This window comes from Elgaria multicarinata, chromosome 1 (genome assembly GCF_023053635.1).
Source record: "Elgaria multicarinata webbii isolate HBS135686 ecotype San Diego chromosome 1, rElgMul1.1.pri, whole genome shotgun sequence".
In the NCBI taxonomy this organism is placed as follows: Eukaryota; Metazoa; Chordata; class Lepidosauria; order Squamata; family Anguidae; genus Elgaria; species Elgaria multicarinata.
This window is the reverse complement of record NC_086171.1, coordinates 65,872,889-65,890,516: the sequence shown is the minus strand read 5'-3', so window position 1 is coordinate 65,890,516 and position 17,628 is coordinate 65,872,889. Positions and strand designations below refer to the sequence as shown.

General features: G+C 41.5%; 1 protein-coding gene across 2 annotated transcripts in view; it reads left to right on the top strand.

Moving 5' to 3' along the window:
- Positions 1-17,628, top strand: part of SUGCT (succinyl-CoA:glutarate-CoA transferase) — a 346,647-nt gene that overhangs the window by 7,830 nt on the left and 321,189 nt on the right. For both annotated transcript variants that reach the window (XM_063129498.1, XM_063129489.1), the window contains exons 4-6: positions 3,124-3,209; positions 3,432-3,482; positions 10,215-10,335. In XM_063129498.1, coding sequence (XP_062985568.1) covers positions 3,124-3,209; positions 3,432-3,482; positions 10,215-10,335 — 258 coding nt within the window. The remainder of the gene's footprint in view (positions 1-3,123; positions 3,210-3,431; positions 3,483-10,214; positions 10,336-17,628) is intronic.

The following is a 17,628-nucleotide window of genomic DNA, read 5'->3' as shown; positions in this document are numbered from 1 at the left end:
CTGAGATCTTCTAAGGAGAATTTATCGGTAGTTCCATGACCAATGGAATATCGCCAGGTAATGGCATGAAAGTGGACCTCCTCAGTGGTGACATCTGCCCATTAGAAAACTCTTCTGGGATTCAAAAAGCAGAAATGGTTGCAAGTGAATGTATTTATTCACAGAGGCTTTCCCTAACCTATAAAGGATTATATTGCTGCCTTGTTTTATTGTTTTCTTGCTGTAATGTTTTCAATTATATATTATTTTAACATGTTTTTATCTTGTCCTACTTTTAATGTGAACCGTTTAGGGATTTTTGTATATTAAATGGTATAAAATTATTACAAATAAATGGCTAAAATATCAAAAGGTAGCTGAATAAAAGTCACACCTGTCTTGTGTGTCTCTTAAAAGTAGTTTATAAATTTATTCATTTTGAACATAATTTTATAATTTGATCTTTAAGGTATATCATGCAGTGTGTGTCAAAGAAAAGATAGATTGAGGCATAATTTTAGATAGTAGCTGTCATCATTCCTTTGCTAATCTGGCTGAAGTAATTATACATCCAAAATTAGTTACAACTGTTAGGTTTAGAAATATGTAACTATCCTGATGATGTGTCTGAAAAAGGATGTTTCTTTTGTTTCTGGGTCTTATGAGCTGATAGTCTTTAATTTGTACCTCTGTCGTACCAGAAACATTTCCCATGCTCTATTTCCTGGTCCTGCTTCCCAGGCAAGAGAATACTGCAAAAACACTCTTGTGACCGCTGGAAAGAAAACGCACCACCTGTTTTTAGTTTTTACATCTGTCTTTAGTGAAGCCTTTTGCTCTGGCATGTTAATTGCACATATGTTACTTATCAGAACTCCAGATGTCTGACTGGTCACTGTGGGTACTTATCTTATATCATGTATATCCATTTACTGCAGGATAATTCTTGTTCAAAGATGTGTGTGTGTATAATATATAAATTTTTATAGCAGCCTCAATCACAGATCTAAGGATCTACATGTTTGGGATAGGGGAAGCATGTGATATGGGCCTCCTGAGAGGGTACCACTTAATAATGAAGACGGGGGAATCATATACTTGATTGTTTCCCCCCATTGAAATTCCATAGTCCATGGAAAGCTAGCATATCAGAAAGAAGATCGCTAGCTGAGTTTCCTCGTCATACTAGGATTCTTTTTCACAGGGTGAGTTCTATGTGTACGGGGGGAGCATGCAAACATTCAGATATGCACCTACCTTTTGAAGCAGTGCAGTCCAACGAGGCCTGTATCTTGGGATATATGGATTGAGTAAAATCCATTCTGCCTGTATTTTTCATTCTGTTGTTTGCCCATCGGGGGAGTTGTTTCCCCACCCCCTCAAGTTCCAAATGTGTGCAAATTTACATGTGCGCAAATGTGCAGATTCTCCCCCAAATGTGCAGATTCTCCCCCAAATGCGCAAATTCCCTCCAAATGCGCATTTTCATGCTTTGACCTTTGGAGGCAATGCACGTTTGGGGGCATTTTTTTTTTATAAAATACATATTTTTCTACAATGAAATTTGTGCAAAATTCCTAAAGGTTAGGAAAACAGTCTGCAAGTTTGCAGACTCCGCCTGAAAGGAGAAAAGCCAGTCCGCTGACATAATCGATGTGTCAGATTCATACAAATCCGAACTCATTTGATTCTGTTTCAAATTTCTCCAACATCCCTATCTGTATCATGTGATGGTCTGATTGCCTATATCAGCTTATATCTACTGCAACAAACTGGGTCTAATCTTGATCCTGGAGCTACATGTTGTGTTTACTGCAATAATAAATTGTAGGCCTTTCATTGCTGTATTTAATATTGGCCCTGATTCAGCTGAGAAATCCTGCAGATTCTGCATGCCTACCAGACTTTGCAAGCAAGGTTAAGAACTGACTAGGAAAAAAAAAGTCAGCCTGGCCTACTCAGCTTCATCTGCAGAAATCAGCAGGTGAAGGCTTATGGCACTGAATTATCAGCTTCAACTCTCTGGGCCCGTTCAGAAGACACCTTAAACCATGGCTTTAACCATGGTGATTAAGCCAGAAAGCTAGGCCATGTTCAGAAGTCACCTTAAGGAAAAGGAAAGGAACCTCTTGTGCAAGCACTTGAGTCATTGCTGACTCCTAGAGGGACGCCTGCTTTCGCTGACGTTTTCTTGGCAGACTTTGTAGCGGGGTGGTTTGCCATTGCCTTCCCCAGTCGCAGTTGCCTTTCCTCCAGCTAGCTGGGTACTCATTTTATCGACCTCAGAAGGATGGAAGGCTGAGTCGAACTCAGGCCATGGGGAGAGTTTCGGCTGCAGTAACTGCCGCTTACCACTCTGCGCCACATGAGGCTCAATCAGTTATGGCTTATCAGTTACAGCTCTTTATTTTCAAGGACTTTTCACATCTACCGTCAGCAATGGGAACCCTGTGGGCATGTGGAGCTCTGAAAGACAGAAATTGTTGTTAATAGTCCTTAAACCAACCTTTCTCAATCTGGTGAAGTCTAGCAGATGTTTTGGACTGCAACTCCCAGCATTCTTGACATTGGCCATGCTGACTGGAGCTGATGGCAGTTGAGCTTTGATCAACTGACCAGTCCTATATTGGTCCAATGTTGTAAAAAAATATCAAGTACTTTAAAAGGATTATTGTTGTTAGAAGAACAAAAGAGATGAGCAAAGAAGATGATCAAGCAGTTTAATACAAATGCTAAGTACAAAAACACATCAGTTATCGGTTACTGTGAAATAATGACAGTGATTGCTTCTGTTTGGTAGGTGAGTGTTTATACACACACACACCACAGAGGTGAGCACATGCACACGTATATAGATATGGTTCAACGCAGCTACATTTTTGACATTATCAGAACCTGGGTTCCAGTGATAAATTTTGAAGTGTAGGCACTCGTCATGGCAGTATCCATAACCACACCCCCACACCTCAAAGATCAGCAGTTCATAGCATAATATGCAATGTATTAGAATCAGCTGACAGCCATACAGTAATGAGCTGGCAAAAGGCAGTACTGTGGTTGACATGTTCTTATGTTTGTTAGAGTTTGCATTACAGCGCAAGACACTACTGGAAGTATATTAACAACAGCCATTATCTTCTACAGGTTTTGGAGATGATACAAGATCCTGGGGACCACCTTTTGTTGGAACTGAAAGTGTTTATTTTCTTAGTGTAAACAGAAATAAAAAGGTAATAATATGTCGTGCTACAACTTCTAAACATTTTTAAGGTGCCAGACCATTCTTCCCCATCTAAGTAACCCCTCATATAGAATTGTCAGCAGCAGAAAGTAATTATTGGATACAACTAACTAGTTCTTTAAACAACCACCTGAATATTTTTAAAGCAATACTAACTGACTAGAACTTGTTATAAACTTATTAAGAGTATTGCGTTTCCCCCCATTAATAGAGCATAGCTGTTAATATGAAGAACCCTAAGGGAGCGAAGATCATTAAAGAGGTATGTTTTAAATAAAACAAAAAATCTGATTGATTTATTGTGTTTGATGATTAAGGATCTATCCAGGGGAAATGGTTTTCATGTTGAAGATTATGCAATAGTGTCTTTTGAGGAAGGGGCCATCTCCCAGAGGTTGAGTGCATGCTTTGCATGCAAAAGGTTCCAGGATGATTCCCCAGCATCCCCAAGGAGGGCTGGGAAAGACTCCTGCCTCAAACCCTGGGGTGCTGCTACCAGTCAATGACCCTGTTCAGACGGCACGCTAAGCCACGGTGGTTAAACATTTTCATCTAAACATTATGGCTTAGTGTGTCGGGTGAACCATTCCTAACCATGGTGGCTACATAACCACTGTTTAAACATGCTCACTAACCATTTGCTGCAAAAGAGTTAGCAGCCTAACAGTGGCGTAACGTGTTGGCTGAACAGGTCCACTGAATTAGATTGACCAGTTGTTTGACTTGGGTATCAGCTAGCTTCCTATGCACTAAGGGTATTTCCAATGTGACATCCATGGGTGCTGTGGCACCTGCCAAAGCCCCCTGTCAGTCCCTATTATTATTATTAATAATAATAATAATCTTTCTTTTCTCACTTGTGGAAGTTTTCCTAGACGGATGTGACAGGCTTTGCGAAGTCATGCTCTCTTTTACTGATTCAGAAATTTCCTGACTATTGAACATGTTTTAAGTATGACTGCTTTCTGGATGTTGATGTGGATGTATTTTGGTAGGCCCTGTTGTTGCTGTTTTTTATATTATTATTATTATTATTATTATTATTATTATTATTAGCTGGGCCTGCTGCAAAGTAAAGTGTCAGCCTCCATTTATTTCCTCAGAAAGGAAAGGATGGTATGGGAGTGGGGTGGAGGATGGTACTTTGCTCTCTAGCTGCCCAAGGGGGAAGGAAGAGGAAAAAGGGACCCACTGCTGCCTGGTAAACTTGGGAGAAGGCTGTGGCACAATGCGCAGTTGGGAGGGAAGGTTGCAGGGTGACTTGGGTACTGCATGCGCATATGGATGATGCTCCTGTGTGTGCATGTTTGTGTGTGTGTGGTTGATGATCCTGGAAGCAAGAGAGAGAAAGATGTGGACGGGTGGGTTTGTTGTCAGAGGGGAAATGGTTGGATGGAAAGTTAATTGCATAGGATTGAGTTTGGGTGGTGAATTGAGGGGAGAATTGATTTGGGGTGATGTTCCTGCTATTTTAGGGAAATGAATTGCATTTAGAGAAAATTATTTAGAGGGGATTTGGAGAAATCATTTGGTTGGCCTTCTGTGAAATAGTTGTCCTGTTGTTGGAACAGAAAAGCCTGAGTCCAAAGGAGTGGTTTTGTGTTTGGGAGCTCAGCCACACACACACCCGCCTTGTACTTAGGTTCTTGGGCAATTTACTTGTCTTTCAGCATCACCAGTTTATCTTCTTTGAAACTAGTGTTTTGTGACTGGCCATACCCACCCACCTCACCCACATAGCAGCCATTTTGTACCTGCACCCATGGCACTTTCTCGAAATTCCAGATGCATTCACTGGGCCCCAAAAGTTGGGGATCCTTGTTCTATGGTCATAATTTTTCATGCTTCCGCTTGCCATTCCCCTGCAAGTGTATCCCTTTTGAAATAGCAATTCTCGAGCACCCAACTCTAAAAGCGTTGTGAACGTGGCTTAGACCTTTCAGATAAGTGAGGTTGTATCTTACAGGAGTACTTTAAATACAGCCTCAGTACAATTATATAATTATACAAGTCAAGAAGCCTTGTTCTGTAAAATCCTTCTTCCGATTTTATACTATTTATACTAGAGTCCAGTTATTAACACAGAAGGGACACATATGACCTCTAGCAATACTGATAGTCATATATACTAATTCAAGAAAAATGCTTTTGCTTTGCGTTGCTTTCCTTCCTCTCCCCCAACCACCTACACACAGTGGTGCAGCCAGGAAATTTTAGACCCTGGATTTAGAGGGCTTATGGGGGTTGGGGGGCTATAGACAGCCTGTGTGTTACTTAAGTTGTGACACACACATACAATTAACATTTCTCTCCTCCCTGCCACCTCTCATTACATGCTTTACAGCTGCTACTTCATTCCTGATACGTTGGAGCAAAAAACCCCAAAACACAGTTGTATGCCAAGCCTGATAATAAAACCAAAACTCTGAGCATGTTTGGTTCTGCATTTTAAAGCCACTTAATTTATAGCACCACCATGACCATATGGCTAAAATGGAATTTGCTTCAGCTGCCCTGATGTGAAACATATCTACTTGGGAATAAGCAACATTCTGTTGTAGAAAAGGATAATTACAGTTAAAAATAATAAAATGAGCATCTGTAATCATGTCCATGCCCAGACGGATGCCCAGTGGCTATAAAATGTTTAACAAATAAATAAGAAAGAAAGGATGTGTGGTGGGCAGTCATTCTTGGTGGTCTCTGGCATTCCCATGCCAACCCAGATGCTGATGTCATGCCTGTTTGCCATTGGGTTGCCATTCCCTCCCCCTGTGCTGTGGGACGCTGAACATAAGAAGAGCCCTGCTGGATCAGCCCAAGGGTCCATCTGGTCCAGCATTCTGTTCACACAGTGGCCAACCAACCATCAGCGGGAAACCCACAAGCAGGACAAGGGTGCAACAACACCCTCACGCCCATGTTCCCCAGCATACTGCCTTTGATACTGGAACTTTGGCTCCAAGTTCCATCTCTAGATGTGCCGCTGCCCACACACAATGGAAATCTATATATTTTTGGGCATCAGGAGTTGCAAACAGGGTGAGAGGAGTCAGATCAGCTTCAAGAGAGAGGTAAGGGGGCTAACACACCCCATTCACCATTCCTCACCAGTGTCACCATTGTTCACAGCTTGCTGGGATTCCTCCCTGACATCTTAAATAGCTGCAACAGCAGCCATGTATACTTTCTTCCATTTTCCTGGGTCTTCCAAAAGTCGGACTCCATTTCCCATTCCTTGGGAATACCAACACTGACGTTCCCCAAATGGCACTCAATGACCCTATCATTGCAGGGTCATCCTCCTGCTTCTCAGCTCTGCAATATATTCCCCCTTCCTCATATTTATATGTGCATATTAAGGTCAGAGTTTGTTTAGAAGTTTGTTTTTGATTAGTTTAAATTGGCCAAGAAATCGTTTTCTGAAAATATCATATATCGGGCTGATTAGTATGAATACACTGGAATGGTTTTGTGTAAACTGGTGTCATCATATCAACAGTCACAAGCATTATTGCTCTAGTTTGTGGCTTGTTTTGCTACACTTAAGACAAAAAAAAGAAGCCGAGCCAACAAATATCCAGAAGGACAGCTGGAAACTTCAGCAACAATAATGCATTCAGCCTATGAATAGCTTAGTTACTGAGAGATGCTGATGACATCCACAAGTGGTTAACGTGGCCAGAGAATGTTTTACTGATGTGAATTCTGCTTGATAGGGCAGGATCACATACATGTATAATGTGGATAGTTTACAATTGCTCCCATCTTATGCGGAATTTCTCTAGAACGACATTTTGAAAACTTGACTTGATTCTTACATTTTACATGCTAAACTAATCAAGCGACTGCAAAGCTAAGATAGAAAGGGAGAAAAAGGGGATGTAGCGAGAAGGAAAGGAAGGCTAAGGAATCTTTGGCTGCCTGCTTAGAGGCTGGGGGCTTTCTGCCTCCTTTAACATCTATAGTTTAATGAGTTGAACACCAAGGGCAGTATCCAATGGTGACATTCCGCAAACTCAAATAGTGCAAGCGGAGCTCTGCTGAACCTCTCTGCGGCACAAGCGGTTGCCCATTATTCTAGCACAATTGAGTGTGCAAGCAGTAGCTCAACTGATTGCACGAGTTGCGCAATGGTGCAAAGTAGTTGCACGATGCGTTGCAGAACTGGTGCAAGCAGTTGTGTAACCCAAGCAAAATGTGCAGCTGGTTGCACAGTGGGTTACACAACAAGTTGCACAAGCATAATACAACATCACTTGTGAAACTGTGTTTGTGCAATCGTGGTTCGATTCTCTTGCACATAGTTCAGAACCTAGTTTCTGCTAGCTAACGGAATGGCACAGTTCGATACTGCCCTAAGATACTGGACTAAAGAAGAGTGTTCTCTTTTTGTTTGTTTCATCTGTATCTACACTGAAGGACAACTTGGACATCCTTTGATACCGGTAGGAAACTGTTCACTAGGGCTTCTTTAGCTGTCCTATTTGTCTCTGTCAGACTGGCAGCCAAGTTGAACCAGCAACAGACAGCTATTCTTATGTGACAAGGTTTTGGAGCCTCCTTAATCATTTTAAATCAAAGTGGGGAAAAGTTTCCCATTATTCAAAGAGTGAAAAAGTCTGCAGATGTTTAGGAGACTGATGACAAAAAGAAAAAGATTATTTTTGTGGCTTCTGACCTATTTTCTTCTGGCTGATACATGCCATAGGCATTCGTAATCCGTGCCAGAGTGAAAGAAAATAAAACTATCGGATCTTCTTCCTGTCTTTCTAGTTTTCAGCCTTTTCGCCAGTAGACAGATGCTGAAAAACAACCAATTGTTCTTATTTAACAAGCAAAATAATGTGGATTTGTATTGGCATCCAGCAGTTAAATGGATGCAAAAACTAATAAGGCGCTCTTCTGCTACATGTGTCGATCTCCTTGCATATATCACTGGTCAAAGCAACATAAGAACTGCCATGCTACATCAGACTGAGAGTCCATCTAGTCCAGCCCTCTGTTCACACAGTGGCCAACCAGCCATTGGCCTGGGACTAACAAAGCAGGACACAGTGCAACAGCACCCTCACACCCATGTTCCTCTGCAACTGGTGCATATGAGTTTACTGCCTCAGCTACTGGAAGTAGCACATAGCCATCAGGGCTAGTAGCTATTGATAGCCCAACAAAACAGGACCAAGTCCCCACATTGCTTACTTATAACCACCTATTACTATGATTAATTGAACGAGTAGTGGAATGGTAGGTCATTTTCAAGGAGATTGAGGGTGCCCTCCTAATCTTAGGCTGCAATGCTATAGACACATTTACCTGGGAGTAAGCCCCATTGAATGCAACGGGGCTTAATTCTGAGTAGCTAGGTAAGGATTGCACTGTTAATTATTTAGTACATCGCGGATTGCCAAATAAACACAGCTCTTTTATAGTGGGAAGAAGCCCATTAACCATGTTCCTAGCACAGGGGTCCCCAAACCATTTGGGTCAGAAGGCCAACTGTTGAGGCTAAGAGACATGGGGTCCAGAAAGGTATTCTTGTAAATAAAGATAGCATTGGAGGTTGACACTTTGCTTTGCAGATGTCAGTCTTGCAGTTATTTATTTATATATTTATTTGCTAAAGACTTTAAAAATAAAATAAAAATCAGGAGAGGCAGAAAGCCTGGCAGGCAGCAAGAGAAAACTCAGAGTTTTGTACGCCCGATAGTGGTGTACAAAATTATGCCTGGTGTGGAGAATGTGGATAGGTAGACATTTTTCTCCCCCTCTCTCATAATACTAGAACCACATGGGATCATCCCATAAAGCTGATTGCTGGGAGATTCGGAACAGATAAAAGGGTGTACTTTTTCACATAGCACAAAGTTAAACTCTGGAATTCAGTACCACAAAATGTGGTGATGGTCACCAATTTGGATTGCTTTAAAAGGGTGTTGGATAAATTCCTGGTGGAGAAGGCTATCAATAGCTACTAGTCCTGATGGCTAAGTCCAACCTTCAGTATCAGAGGCAGTAGCTTGGGAACATGGGTGGGAGGGTGGAATTGCACCATGTTGTCCTTGTGGGGTTCTGGTCAACAGCTAGTTGGCCACTGTGTGAACAGAATGCTGGAGTAGATAACCTCTTAGTCTGATCCAGCATGGTGCTTCTTATGTTCTTATTTACAGGAACCTGAAAATATATTATCCCCCCTTTTTTTAATCAAAAGAAGTGGTGTAAATTCAGACCTGCATATAGATATGAAAGGTAGTCATAACAATACTCATAATGCTGAAAGTTTCTTTTACCGCTCGAGGCCTGCTTTTCTGCACCATCTATCCACTGCTTTCTGTCTCCCATCTGGATCCCAACATCTGGCTGCTTCAAGAATTACCTATCCCAGCATTACTCCCTACAGTCTTGTTGAAGGGTTCAGTTGATCAGTTCAGACCTTTGAGCTTCATATTGCCAAGATTCTATGCGATAGTCTAATACACCCTTTATTAAAATGCTAGCTGTGATATTAAAACACTGTCACTAATATGAACAGCTTCATCCATCAGCAAAGCAAAGTCAAATGGATGCTTTTGTTTTCTCTGCACCTGCTCCTGAAATGGGGAATGACAGCCACAATGTAGGTGTTTGCCCTTCTGTGCATAGACAGTCTCTATGGCAAGTTGCTTCCACAGTTACAACATATATCTAAGACAACATATATCTGAGAAATTGAAGATTTTACCAGAGACCATGTACATTGAGGGTGCAATATTATTATTATTAATAATAATCTCCCTCTAAGGCAGACATCAGGTCTGCTGCGTAATTGGACTCTGGGGTATAAAACACATTTGTGCAATTCTGTAAATTTTAATTAAGCAAGGCCTATTTTCTGACATGCACCACAGCAGGGGCAGAGCTTGTTTACTGAGATTTTAAATTAAATTATGTGGGGAAGTTGTTGAACTTTTGGAAGTTCATTAAGAGTCTGACTCATCTTCACCTTTTATTTCAGCTTGCAGCTGTCTGCGATGTCTTTGTGGAAAACTATGTCCCTGGGAAACTGACTGAAATGGGCCTGGGATATGAAGACATTAACAAGATTGCTCCTCACATTGTTTACTGTTCAATAACAGGTATTTTAATTTGTTTTGTGGCTCAGTGGTAAAGTATTTAGTTATTTCCTTTGTTTTCTCTGATAATTTGAAGTGATGGTGAGCCATTTCTTTTTAAAATTGCTCTTCTACTTTCATTCTCATTATGATTATTGGAGTGGTGGTTGTGAAAACTGAGGTAATATTCCACCTCCTCCCTCAGAAAACCAGGTGCAGGGATTTTGACTCATTCTATCCCTACCCCCCCCCCCCCGCCCCCTGGCCATTTCAGTTTTAGCCCAAGACTGAAATCTGATTGTGTTGTAATGCTGGTTTTAGCTTGCAGCACCTTCTTCCATCCAAGCCTTAAGAACCAACTGGAAAGTTCCCCTTGCATGATAATATTGTGATTTGTTGCTGTATGAGAAACCCATCACAAACCAGGCTACCCTCACAAGTGCCTCAGGAGTGTGCTGAGGCTGCTGTAAGTCTCATAACTTTATTATTATTAATATTTATTTATATAGCGCCATCAATGTTCATGGTGCTGTACAGAACACCTGACAGTGTTCATGCTGATGCGTTGTATGTGAAGGCTCCAGAGTGTCTCCATGTTTGGGTTATTTGCAGCACTGCCAAGATGTTTTCAGTCCACTCAGATCATTCAAATTGCCAGTTATTAATAGGAATGGCTACCGTGCTCCTGAAGTGCTTGTGAGAGGGCCCCAGTCTGTATGAACCTGGACCATCACCCCCCTTAATATTTTAAATGGCCTAAGCAATTGTTCTCTTGCTTGCCAGGGCTGGACCTCCCACGAGGCAGGGTGAATCCCTTACCTCAGGCGACAGAGTGGAAGGAATGGCAAATTGCACACTCCACCACAAAGAGGGCTTCCCTCTGCTGCATCGGTCTTCAGTGTGTGTGTGTTTTCTCTGAAGCCACCCAGTCCTCTGTTTAGGTTCTCAGAGCGTGTCAGGGGGGCGGAGCGGTGGTAATTGGAGGGTGGGTTTGCCACAGCAGCAACAGTGGCTATTGGGGGAGGGGAGATTGAAGCATCATCACCTGTTCTCCCACCTCAGGTAGCGGGCAAGCTTCTGCTGCCACTTGCCACTGTAATATTTCACAAAACTCAAAGAAATGGGACACATGTTCCAAAGGATTTTTTTTTAAGAAGGAGAATTCATTTCAACTGACTACAGAAATATAGTAATTCATGAACAAGGTGCACTGTTTGAACCTAGATTGTCACCTTTGCCCCAGATGCATTTGTACCTGCTTAACTTCAGGTGTGTGTGTGTTTGCATTTCTGCTGTTTCATGGAAAGCTCCAGGCCGCTAAAAATTACACACATGTGTAAGTTGTTTACTGCTTCATCCTCCTGGTGCTTTTTGGTCTCAATAGTCCCTTAGTGGGCCAGGGCATCATGACATCAGAGCACTGTGGTAGATGAACGGAGCTAGACCAATGCTCATTGTTTCTGTCTGTCCTCACTGACTTTGGTTCCCAAGTATTATGTAGCATTCCCTGTAACTCTATGCTGTTTCTGACTTCTTCGTTTCATAGTTTCTGCTTGCTGCTTCATAAAACTTTGTGGTAGCCAGATGGATTCAACTGTGTATGAAAACAGACGTTTTGTCTTAGTGATAATGCATCTTCTCTGACACACATCTTCTGATCTGGACATTTTCCCTTTCATATGTTCGGTTGTTGTTGAATGTCTGTTGCTCATTACTTGAGCTTTCAAGGTTTCACATCTTGGGCAGTCATTGTGACTCTGTGATATGCATGTCAGGGGAGAAAAGCTGGTACTGAAAAGCCTAGTTCAGTGGCAAGTTGTTTGATGTCTCAAAGGGTGTGGTTATCCCAAGAGACTATGCCACCCCAAAGAATTCTATTAGAAAGGCAGGATTCCACCATGTAGTAGTGACAAAATTTGAGAACTATTTGGGCATGGAATTAAACCACACATCCGCATAGAATAAGTACCATTTTCAGTCATTTCTCTGCAGCCTGTCCACTTGTTTGAAGAAACTTTCCTCTTGGATAAAATTGGAAGTGATATTATGTGGAGAAGTGTTTATTATCTTTAATCTTAGATAGGGGGACACTTGGAAGACCTCTGGATTTTATGAAGACAGGTGTGTTTGTGTGTTTGTATGTTGTGTGGTTTCATTCCTATCACCCACCCCCAGCATGAGTGCATCCACATTAGACTTTTTCTTCGTTATTAGCAATGGACCTGTTCGCACATCACAACAAACCACCATTCTCCAGATGCTGTTTTGAATATGCAAGCTGTGGCAGGTGGGAGCCGTGGCTTGTCCTCTCATGTGAACTTGGGTATTGTGGGTTATGCAAGGGTTAAACAACCCTCACATAACCCTAGAACGACCAACCCATAACCTAGAATAATCTAAGCCAAGGTGGACTGTGGTGATTGTGCAAACTGGGTCAACATTTGTTCAGTCAGTTATTACAGAGAATCTAGCCGACATCCCTACCACACGGCTGTTTTCCACTTTGGCCATTGTAAAGCAAAGAAACTTCAAAGGGAGATTAGAATGAGAGATTGCTGAGTTAGAATTCATTAACAAGTTTAATTCTATGACCAGAGGCTTGAATCGGGATTTATTTATTTTTATAACACTACATGTGTTAATTGACTTACCTAGTGCCAGGATGTTTGTGTTATCAGCAACACTGCTTACAGAAACTCATCAAGGCACATCTTTTTAATGTGGCTTTTTAAAATTGTTACGGGTTTTAAGGCTTTTAATGTTTTATTATGCATGTATTTATTTATTCTTTTTTTGAATTCTTGCAAACCACTTTCATTGGTTACAGAAAGGCAGTATATAAATGGAAAATGCAATAGAATCATAGAATAGCAGAGTTGGAAGGGGCCTACAAGGCCATTGAGTTCAACCCCTTGCTCAATGCAGGAATCCACCCTAAAGCATCCCAGACAGATGGTTGTCCAGCTGCCTCTTGAATGACTCTAGTGTGGGAGAGCCCACAACCTCCCTAGGTAACTGATTCCATTGTCATACTGCTCTAACAGTCAGGAAGTTTTTCTTGATGTCCAGCTGGAATCTGGCTTCCTTTAACTTGAGCCCGTTATTCCGTGTCCTGCACTCTGGGAGGATCGAGAAGAGATCCTGGCTCTCCTCTATGTGACAACCTTTTAAGTATTTGAAGAGTGCTATCATGTCTCCCCTCAATCTTCTCTTCTCCAGGCTAAACATGCCCAGTTCTTTCAGTCTCTCTTCATAGGGCTTTGTTTCCAGACCCCTGATCATCCTGGTTGCCCTCCTCTGAACACGCTCCAGCTTGTCTGCATCCTTCTTGAATTGTGGAGCCCAGAACTGGATGCAATACTCTAGATGAGGCCTAACCAGGGCCGAATAGAGAGGAACCAGTACCTCATGTGATTTGGAAGCTATACTTCTATTAATGCAGCCCAAAATAGCATTTACCTTTCTTGCACTGCACTGTGAATGACCACTGTTAATAATGTGATCTTCACTTTTTGCATTTAAGTTCCCTATTTATAACTCCACACCTCCATTTGTAGTGTATATAAACCTGAAACTCCACAATACTGCATGCATTTGGTAAAGTGGTCTACAATACGTGAATATAAAGCAATTATATTTCCTTCCATGTAAGTGTTTGGGATCAGAGCTGCAGTGGGGGGAAAAAGAGCCTTCATATGTTCTGGAAGAGTTAAGGTGGTAATTATTGACAACTTGCATGGTAAGTAGCATTTCAGAATGCAGAGGTCATGTGCATGCAGGGAAATCATTCATGTGTAAGTAACCCAAAGATGAACTCCTGTTGGACAATTTGATTACTAAACTTGGATTTCTTTTCTAAACAAGCCTGATTGAATCAGCATAGCCCCTAGTCCTGGTGATTACTCTGGTGCTAGAATTGCCATGATCCGTCCCAACATTCCTGCTGCCTTGTGAATGCACTCAAGCCTCTGACCGCCTGTTCTTGCTCACGGGTTGGCTCAGTGAGTGATGAGGGTAATCTTAGACATTGTGCTAGTTTAATCTATTCTGACAGCTTGGTGGATGAGGTTGGTTTAAGTTTGCTTTGTTTGTCCAGATTAAGGAAAGCACAGATGGTCACTGAGTGAGCGTGGTACGGCCTGGTTGGATTAGAGACTGAGCAAGAAAAGTAAATCCATTTGCTAAGGGGGGGCAACCTTTAGTACTGCTTTCCCTAACCTGTCGTACTCCAGAAGTTTTGGTCTACAGTTCCCAATATTCCTGACCATTGGCTATGGTTGCTGGGGCTGATGGGAGTTGTAGTCCAGATCAACTGGAAAGCACTAGGTTGGGGAAGGCTGCTTTGGAGGACAACTTCAAGTGATGGTGCTCCCAACGAAAACATTTTTGGGAAGAAAATGAAGGTCTCAATTGACCAGACATTAGCAAAGCCAAGAAGGGCTTTGTTGTTATAGTAGATAATAAACTGGATTTAATTTGAAAAACAGGCATGTTAAAGCTGGTTCAGATTCAAGCCGTAGGATGTTATCTCTGATCCAAGAGTTCCCTGCATCAGATGTCACCTCTGATACAAGCTCACTTTGCTTGCTGAAGTTGTGTCCCTTCTCATTTTTCTTAATGGCAAATTGGGGAAAATCCTCTTCCCTGGAGGCTTTGTAAAGGAGAATTGGAAGCACACACCCATGTGATAATTTTGATCCAGAAAACCCAAAGTGGACACAGAGAGAAAGGGATTGACCTTGGACTTGACCCAAGTTCTCTTTGTGCATCCACAGCAACTGCAACTTTATTTGCAATTTGAAAAAGCTTTTAACCTACAACTTAAATTGAGTTTATTTTAATTGAACATAGACATTCTAGGCTGCTCTCAGATGGTAGTAAGGAGCTGGGAACCAGTAGCCAGGAATTGTGCCAGGGAGTCAGAGCCAAAGATTACACAGAACTGAAGCATTGCCAGGAGACCATTGTAAGTTGGGCAAAGCCACCGGCCACACAGGAACTCTTTTATAGCAGGCATGAGAAGCTGCCAGCCCATGGGGTTTTCCCATCCAGTCCAACCCCTCTTCCTAGGCAGGGAAAAGCTCTTACTTACCTCCAATCAACAAAATGAGACACTTATAATATTATTTCTAAAGATTTTTTTCAAAGACGAAAGTGAGATAACAGAACTACATAAAAGAGGATGAGGGTTAATGGAATTGTCTTAATGTGGGTTGAGGGTTTTTAATGGAATTGTTTTATATGTGATTGTAAAGCGCCACGATGCCAGAAATGGTGAGGTGGCGCTATAAAAATGTTTTAAATAAATAAATAAATAAATGGGCACTTCATATTCTGTATCCTTTCTATGAAAAGGTTGACCTCCCGGTCATCCTCTGGTGGCACAAAGTTGATCTGAAAACTAAATGCTGCAGGAGATATTCTGGTCTCTTTTGTGAATGGATTGTGTTAACATGCGTTTCTTTGTTCTTCTCCACGCTGTAAATTGGAAAGTAGCAACAATAGGAACATAAAAGATGCAAAATGGATATCACAGTAGGAGGACTTGACCTACCCTTATATCAGTCATTTTAATATAAATGGGATTCGATATGTGTGACTACGGTTGTCTTAATGTAAAAAAAAAAAAAAAGTATACAAGGGCATCTTAATGAGACAGCGTTGTCTACTGAACTCTTCTTGATAAGTGTATTGTACTTATTTTTGTACTTCACAGATTTCTTATTCAGAAAGAATGTTATGTCTATAGGAGCCCAGTTAGGCCTATACCAGACCAGGAGCATGTTCCACACTTGGAGGCCAGCCCTTTCAGCCAAGGCTATGTAATGCTTCTGATATTTGCTCCGTTTTGCACCAGGAGACAAAGCCTGAAAACATTCTGCTTTCAAGATGGTATATTACCTGTGCTGTTGCCGATATTAAATATACCACATGCCTGCCTGAGAATTTGAATGGACCCTTAGTTTCAAGTGATCTGGAAACCCCAGTCACTATCAAAATTCAATTTACCCGCAGCACTCCCATCTCCAGAATCATGAAAAATGCACTTATCAGCTGCTAACCATCTAGCAACCCACCCGCCACGCCCTCTTCAGACCCTATTAAGGCATTTTTCAATAGGTGGGCATGAAATTGAAATAGTCCACTGACATGGCTTTGTCAATACTTAACCCTGAAATGAAAACTCCAAACAATCAAAGTGGTACGGATATTTATTTATTTATTAATTTATTTATTACATTTTTATACCATCCAATAGCCGAAGCTCTCTGGGCGGTTCACTAAAATTAAAACCATAATAAAACAACCAACAAGTTAAAGCACAAATACAAAATACAGTATAAAAAGCACAACCAGGATAAAACCACGCAGCAAAATTGATATAAGATTAAAATACAGAGTTAAAACAGTAAAATTTAAATTTAAGTTAAAATTAAGTATTAAAATACTGAGAGAATAAAAAGGTCTTCAGCTGGCGACGAAAGGAGTACAGTGTAGGCGCCAGGCGGACCTCTCTGGGGAGCTCTTCCACAACCGAGGTGCCACAGCAGAGAAGGCCCTCCTCCTAGTAGCCACCTGCCTCACTTCCTTTGGCAGGGGCTCACAGAGAAGGGCCCCTGTAGATGATCTTAAGGTCCGGGCAGGTACATATGGGAGGAGGCGTTCCTTCAAATATTAGTACATAATACTATGCTGGCTAGAGAGAAGAAGTAAGGATGATACAATGTTACTGTATTTAGGGAACTAACCAGTAAGAACAGATAGCCCATATGTCTGACATGAAGAATGCCTTAAATGTAATATGGCCTTGTATGTTGTGTATGTGTGCTTTTATAAGTAGCATTGTCTTGTTTGTTAAGTTTTGTCTTTTAGTGTAGAAAACAATACAATTGTTGAAATGGCAAAATGGTTCGGATATGTTGGCAAAAGGCATAAATCAGACTTACAGCCCAATCCTAAATGTGTTTACTGAGAAGTAATTTCCAGAACCACGCTCTATTTCCTAAGGCTGAGCACTTTTACTGGTTTTCCTTGAAAGGAAATGGCAAAGGATGATAGACTCAGCTGTAACTGAAGAGGGAATGTACCAAGAAGAATGCATTTAAGTGGTACTTTCTGTGCTCTACAGCCTAAACCCCAGAATAATTCCTTCAGTTTCTATGTCTGCTTCTTTGTTTTGAGGGCTGAAACTGGTTGTTACCCAAAGAATGGAAGATGAATTATTTAATCATTGGGTCAAATTGTTGAACATGTTAAAAAACAGACTTCCCCCTGCCCCCTGCCAAATCTGTTTAATAGAACAGATTCAATTTAGCT